The sequence below is a fragment of the Glossina fuscipes genome, unplaced genomic scaffold (genome assembly GCF_014805625.2).
Source record: "Glossina fuscipes isolate IAEA_lab_2018 unplaced genomic scaffold, Yale_Gfus_2 59, whole genome shotgun sequence".
Classification (NCBI taxonomy): domain Eukaryota; kingdom Metazoa; phylum Arthropoda; class Insecta; order Diptera; family Glossinidae; genus Glossina; species Glossina fuscipes.
In genome coordinates, this window is record NW_023998431.1 from 2,132,085 (window position 1) to 2,139,985 (window position 7,901).

The window sequence follows — 7,901 nt, forward strand, 5'->3', positions numbered from 1 at the left end:
CTAAGTAATTTTACTTACACTGTTTGTGGGTGTACTGTTAGCTTTTTCTTCCTCCATTACTGTCGCTTGGGTATGCATTTGATGTTTTAAACGTAAATTTTCTAAATCCGCTAAAGCATTTAACCCGGAAGGCATCGATATCGAATTACGACGTAAATTATGAGGCAAAGGCAGCGATGGTGTCTCGTCGATATCATTGCGTGCGACGAGAGCGGTTTTTGGCGATATCGGCTCATCGCCTAAACTCTCCGTATCTGAGGGTGATATCGTTAATGTAAGATCAACATTGCGTCTTAAACTTAATGACTTTTTACGAGGCCCTTGAGTATTTCTTAACGACTCTTCATAATAAATGTCTACATTATCGACATCATCAGCATATGGTATCATAGAGTTAATCATGAAAGGAATTTCTTGCTCTTTTTCAGAATTTTCTATTATTCTATCCATTTTTAATAACAATTTTTAATTAGAGAACACAAGTGTTTTTGGTAACACATCACTTTCTTTTCTGCTTTTGATTTCACAAAAACGAAATAAAAAGAAAACTTTAAATAATAATAATTAAATTCCACTTAAAAATATTAAAAAAAAAAAAAAATAAAATAAAAAAAAAAAAAAAAAAATTCTTTAAACTTAAGCACAACTCTTAAACGATTGCCGTTGGTTGCGTTTCAAATGCTAGCCGTGTATAGCTTTTAACAAAGTCAGAGAGTGCTTGATGATAAACGAAAACCATACAATGCTTTTTGAGATTCGGACGATCATTATCGCTTGTTGTATAAGCTCAATAGCTTTAACTTGTGCTTGTATTTTTATGAATTACTGTTACCAATACCAATACATCGAGCATTTGCATGCTTACAATGCCTCCTGCATTCTCTTCTTCTCTTAACTTTTGATAAAAACGTTGATATGCGAGATTAATGATTAAATAACTCCTTCTAATCCCTATACTATTTATTATTTTGTTAACACATAATTAAATTATTATTTATATATATATATATATGTACATGTGTGACCAACGTTATCAACTAATGGCAAATTAATATATTTTATTGCTCATACGTAATGTGATTTTTCAAAAAATTGTCTCCATAATTAGTTCGTGATTAAAGCAAATCTTAACAGATATAAAAGAGTTTAGTGCAACGGTTTGACGTCTAAATGAAAAAAACAAAAAGGCACTAGACGTGCGTGCAATAACAATGAAAAGTTCGCCGAACTTAAAAAAGAAAAAAGCCGAATGAAAATCAATATTTTGCTTGCACAATTTGTAACATGACTTAGGTGAATGAAATTTCATATCTGCTTGCGAGCGCAATTTCACCAACATTTACAATCTCAAGCAAGTTTTCGGGTTTTCTTTTCTTTTTTTTTTGGTAATTGTAAACTTGTAGATCAATCCCCGTTGCTATTATTGCGATTTAAAGCTTTTATGTAATCTTCATTAATATGTAAAATGAATTCCGATTTGACATTTATTATAAATTGTAAAATAAAATTTAGTTAATTTTTATATTTTTTGCCCCTGTAGCCAGCCATATTTGTAGACATATATATATATATATATAGTATTCATTTTTACGCTTAGACTGATTTCTCAACTATTGCGTAGTTCAAAAAGTACTCAAAGGGACGAACAGGCGGACAACCACACAAAATTTACCTTGAAATTATACAAGAATGCATCAGGTTCTCTCTTCATATTCGAACGGTCGCTCACTCAGGGAAGAGTTTCTCAATATGCGCAGAAAGGGCGATTATTAGTATTAGACGCAGGGAAGAGAGAGTAGTTCTTTTCATACATGAGAACTTAGTATTTTGTGTGTTACAACAGGACTTATAAAGCTAATATACTTTGAATATTTGGTAGGGGACGTGATAAAATATTGATAAGAGATAAATTTCATCTTTTTGTAAAAGCAGTGCACTTACTTTTATCTGTCCGTTTGTAAAGCACTCAAGCATACGCTTTCGTAGCTCAATTAAAACGGACGGACAGGCGGCCGAGCAGATTAATGATATGGATACATCTTAAAATTATACTTACTATACTACTCATATACGTGGCCATGCGAATACGAAACCGGAGTTTTCGTACACATCTGATAAAATGTATATTAGTTGAAGTGTTGTCCATCGCTGGCTATACATTTGTTGCACTTGTCTGACTATTTGTGGATGCTAAACCTTGGAAAATCTGCCCCTTTTCTCACACCTTGCATAACATGGGCGCTATCAATGCGAACTTCACAATATGATTGTATGGATAGATGATATGTAAAAAGGTGTTTTTGTGTTGCTTTCTCTGAAATTCTGGCCGTTTGCTTAACAACGAGCCATTCAAATCGATTAATTGTTGTTAGTACTGTCTGTACCAACTCATAATACACCAGGCCCTTGCGGTCCTACCAAGCACAGAGTATCGGTCGTTATGCTATAGCGATTCAGTCTTAAGATAGATGTCCGACGACTTCCTCTCGTATTATTTATTCATCGTTCGGGGATAGAGAAAATTCTGCCGACGAATGCTCTCTTTATATGACACAAAACTAAACGCGTTCAAAGGATTTACAAATTAGGTTGTTATATGAAATTTGTGTTGTTGTCAATTGAAAATCATAATGTCAGATGTCAGCAACAGAAAATAGCACTAATGATGCGATTTGGCTGCAACCACATTGACAGCTAGGACTATCTATGGACAAAATAGGTGGCTTCAGATTTACCCATCTGCTTTCTAGTTCCTGGCATGTGCGCTACTGGATGGTTTATGTGGACGAACGGATTCAATAATTAATTTATGAAGAATTTATTTCAGCATGCATAGCCTAGAAGGTAAGAATCGTGACTAACAAATCAGTGCGGCGGGTTCAAATCTCAAGTGCAATAATCTTTACGTTGGTTGTAGTTATAGCGGATAATCAGTCGGTATAGACATAACAACACCTACTGATTTCGCAGACACGGCAACTATCGTCTATCAACTATACCTTTCTCTTGCTTCACATCTTTCTGACCGTCACCATGTTACACGCATATCCCCTTGCATATAAGCCCTAAAGAATTTTTCTAAACCATGCATTGTTCTAATTTAAACAGAGTGTGCTCTGCATCATTTTGACACACTCTTCCTCTGAAACCGGTTCATCGGGAACATGACGAGTCCGTAGAGCGCGTGTTGATTCGGTCTAATTAATAATTTTGCCGATATATTACTGTGTATGCCCAGCTTCATCCTTTTATTATAGACACGGAAAATATTAAAACATTTTCTTAACCCGTCTCTAGCGAAGATTTACGGCCAGTTATTACTTGTTTAGGTGGAGTGCTGAGCCACTTTTATAAATAAACTTATTGTCTTTTAGAAGGTTCGCATTAGGTTGTATCCAGTCTTTTAATTAATTGCATCTTCTTAACAGATTCATAAAAAAAAAAAAAAATAATAATAATGTAACTTTTTCTGTTTGCTTCATTATGCTATCAATTGAAATGTTTTGCACGTTTCGTGCAAAGTAAATGTTTACATAATTATAACCTTCACTAAGTTTTTGCAAAATAAAAAACGAAAATGAAATCTATATCAATTGGCAAAATTTAAACGCAAACCCACTTGATATTCTATACACATATTCTATAATCAATTGCATATACGACTAACTACATATGTACAGATAAAGTATATAAAAATGCACATATGTTGGGTGTAACAATTAATTCTACAGAATGTGTAAAGCTGAAGAGACTATACTATAACAGGTTCAGAAGGATCGTTTGGCAAAATAAATGCCGCCGACGACGAGATAAATTTTCGCAACCCTTCAAGTAACTTGTCGATAGTGTCTCGACTGGATTTCTTTTAGGTTTACGTAAATATATTAAGATTTTTTTTTTTTTAGTTATCCTTCCCTTGCTCTGCTCGATGCATACAAAGAACATAAATAGGGGTAAATGGTAACGCATTTGCAATGAAGTCTAGTGACAATGCAAAGGCTTCTAACCATTGCCATCAATTGGTATACATATATATATTTGGTATATATAGATATATATATATATATATATATGTCACACTTTGCAAGCCATTCTAGACGTTTTGTTATTAATCCCAATCTATTACGTTGAACGTTATTCGATTGACGGATTTTTGGAAACTCATACGAGTAAAAAGACATGGCCATGTGATGTATTTGAAGTGACTTGTGCAAGCGATTGATGCTTCTCAATTAGTTGAACCTAACCATACGTTTTTTACGATTCTTATAGTAAATTCGATAAGAAAATATTTAAGATCACAAAAGGTTTATTTCTTCTCGTAGAGATAGCGCCCATCCTAAAAGAGTGTTGCTCTCACCTATAATCAAATTAATATAGTCCTCCTCATATGGTGACCAAGTGATTGTTTCTTTTATCTCTGTTCTAATTTATAAGCCAACAAACCGAACGATTTGAAACTGCGCTTACAGTTTGAAAAATTAAAATTTCCCCTTATTTCTTGAACATGATAGCACTTTCTATTTAAACAATTTGTTCCGCGAATCCTCATTTAATAGTACTTGGAAGAGCTGACCTTCACAGATTGACTTGACTTTCTATCTTTCAGTTATCTGCTTCTCCTTCATCTTTTTCGGTGTGAGAAATGCATGAGTCATTGATCAACGGACATATCCATCTAAAGCATAAAGTTCACTTATGTAACGCATTCTAAAGATCCGTAATCTGCGTTTACGTTTTTGCGCTTACGGCGCTATTAAGAAAAACCACTTTAGTAAGCCAGTGGTTGGCGAGGACATGGCAACTTGCCATGTTTCCGAAATGAAGATAACATTTTCATTTTCACAGCTGGGCGATATTTTATGCCGAAAGTTTTTCCATTTGCAGCACATGCTCGATAGCCGGACTGGCGTCCGTTTCCCTATTCTGTGTTGAAAGGTTAAGAAGACTTTCAACCTACAATTTATCGTCAAGTTCAACAAAAACGTTCATCCAATAATAACTAAAGTCTTTAATTAATCTGGACAGTGTTTGCTGCACACATCAAAAGCATTGTTTTTAATATGCTTAAGGGTTTATAGGGGTTTTAAATGTATTAAGAAATGCATTTTTCTTATAATTATTTCTATTATTATATAATAATAATACAAGAAGAAGATTTTCTCAAAGTCAAATAAGGTAAAACTCCAGTAGTGAGACGTTCTCGACATGCATTTATTTCTTTTTGTTGATTCCTTATTCAATCACGAACTATATACACTTAACTAGTAACAAAAAATATTTGATGTTTTGAATTGAGGTAAGCTTCTCACGAACTATCCGGACAGCCATTCAAAATTTTTTTTTCGAAGGACTCTTTTAAAATCACGGTTCGAATATTAAATAATTTCCTCAACATTCTTCAATCAAACTTTTAACATCTATTGTTTAAATATTACCCTTTGCTGTGATTAAAATTTCGAATAAAACGATCCTTTTCTTATAAAAAAAAAAGAAGAAAAAGAGTAGAGACAATCCGCTTTTCGTATGCCTCGAAGTCAATGTAATGCTCGTTGCGGACAACAACATAGGGAACCGCGCAAAAGATATTTAAAACAAACACAAGACGTCGGACTAGTATTTTTGTTAAATCCATCAAACCCCATCTTTGGGAGTTCAGTGTGCCAAGCATTTCGGCTATAAACTTGCCGTGGCGTAGCACATCTTTCGGAAATACTCTCCTGACCTTTTATAAAACAAGATTGAAAGTGTGATAAATGCTTGTGAGTTCGCAATCTGATGTATGAGACAGTATACCGTATGACTATGTGAAAGATTACTGCTTGTTGTTTGGCCACTAAAAATGAATCGTCCCAACTTGCTTATAACGGTGGTGAAGTATGTAGACAGCGAATGTATTTACTTAATTTGCTCATCGATTTAGTGTAAAAGACGTTAATATAATCAATCGAAATTTATTTTTAATAAAAAATATTCGAAAAGTGAAGTCGATAGCAGATAAGACTAAGAGTGCCTCACAACGTATTAAAATGTCAATTCAAAATATTTCAAAAGTTTTCAAAAGAATTTTTAAACATAATCTGTCGGTCAGCTTTGCTTTGATATCAGAAAGATTCTGATTTACATGTATTTAATAAACAAAAAAAAAAAAAAAAAACGCCTCTCGAAGGATTATTTATGACGCGCTAAAGGATCAAATAGCTATAGATCATAGCAATAAATCACTTTATGTAACAATATATATGCTGGCTCGTGCGTAATTAAAAAAAAAAAAAAATGCTGTTTTTAAGCACCCAGAGAGGGTAGGCAGAATGGACGGTAAGTAGTCCGGATGGTAGAATCGAAAAACAGAGTAACTAAACGGCCATCATGGGCTGGCACAGAAGATCTTATTGTTTCATTCGTTTTGATGCAATAGTTTAGCTAGATGATAAATAGGTTAGTCAAAGTTCTGCAAGTCCTTGACTATTCGGCTGAGTTGAGAATTACAGTTCACCCAGCATAACGCCATTGTCTGCGTTAGGCTTCTGATATTCGGAAGGCACGTGCAACGGGAATCGATTGCAAAAGAGCACTCGTTTATATAATTTATAAAACAAAACCCCCTTCCCCCAGTATTAATTGTTACACCTTGTACATAAACATTCACTTATATGAACTGGAACACAAAGCAGTCTTGTTATTATAGATTTTGGTGTGAAACGATCTTAATTATAATGAAAATGAAATAAATAAACACATTTCTTATGACTTTGCGATAACGAACAAACTTAACTAAGGTTCATAACAATAATAATCGGGCAACTTTTCCCTCCAAATGTATTTTTGATTTTTATAAAATAATAATCAAATAAATCAAATACGATAATTAAGAAATATTTGATTGTTTGAATAAATGTTTGAGTTTGCAATGATTTTGTTTTCTTTTTCATATATTTATATTTATTATTAATGCAATGTCGATTAAGCATTAATTTTTAAATACGATAACGCGATTGCTTTTTATTCCCATCATCGAGGATTGGAGGTATATTCATTTTGTCAAGATTATTTGCAACACCCAGAAGGAAGATTCGGAGACCCAAAAAAAAAAAAACATATACATTGTAGATATATATAGATTTTTGATCAGTATCAAAGTCTGTAGCATATCTCTTTGTCAGTCTATCTAAGGTCCGCGGTGAACAATGGAAGTTCCTGCTTACAGAACGCTGTATACAAAACGCCTCAAATTGCTCAAAAGACACACAGCTGCATTGCAACAGCCTGCAAACTGAGAACACCTTTGATTTTTGGATTTTTCGTTCATTACTTATAAATTGCAACAGATACGAGATACAACGTATATTTTATGAGTACCACTGTGGGCGATGCCCTCGGATATAACAGACCCCGATTGATTCTTTCTTTTTTTTTTTTTTACTTCTTCTGTTAGGCGCAGGAAACTCATTCATTGAGAACTAAACGTAATTTTCTTATTTATCACTTGTTATACTTACGGTTTCTTGGTGGATTGAACTGGAATTTTCCCTATTTTGTTGTATATTTTCGTGAAATCTCCATTTCTCGGAATCGCATGAATTCAAATTTGCAGGTAAGGAAATGCAATTTGTATCCAAATGATTGCTGGAATTATCGACATTAACTTTTAATAGCGGCAATGTTAACTCGTAGGGTTGGACTCACACGTATTCGCTATGACGACTATGCAAATGAATTGTAATCGAAACATCCATATTTTTCGAATTCGCCGAACAAAATGTTTGCTCACAATCTGCCACATCGTTATCAGCGTAAGGAATATTTGTATTATCATCACTATTGGCTAATAATGGCAATAACGAAGAACGTTGACTTGTATTAGTCATTATTTTATTTAATTAATAAATATTTATTTAATA

The 7,901-nt window shown here is 33.6% G+C and overlaps 1 protein-coding gene across 2 annotated transcripts in view; it reads right to left on the minus strand.

Moving 5' to 3' along the window:
* The window catches only part of LOC119637306 (myogenesis-regulating glycosidase), a 31,799-nt gene extending 31,132 nt beyond the window's left edge, over positions 1–667 (minus strand). The window contains exons 1-2 of one of the 2 annotated variants that reach the window (XM_038033248.1): positions 648–667; positions 19–511 (exon numbers count right to left, since the gene is read on the minus strand). In XM_038033248.1, the coding sequence (XP_037889176.1) occupies positions 19–450 (432 nt within the window). In that variant the 5' untranslated portion in view covers positions 451–511; positions 648–667. Of the gene's footprint in view, positions 1–18; positions 579–647 lie in introns of those variants that run through there. The other variant, XM_038033247.1, reaches the window with a different exon arrangement.
* Positions 668–7,901: the final 7,234 nt, after the last annotated feature.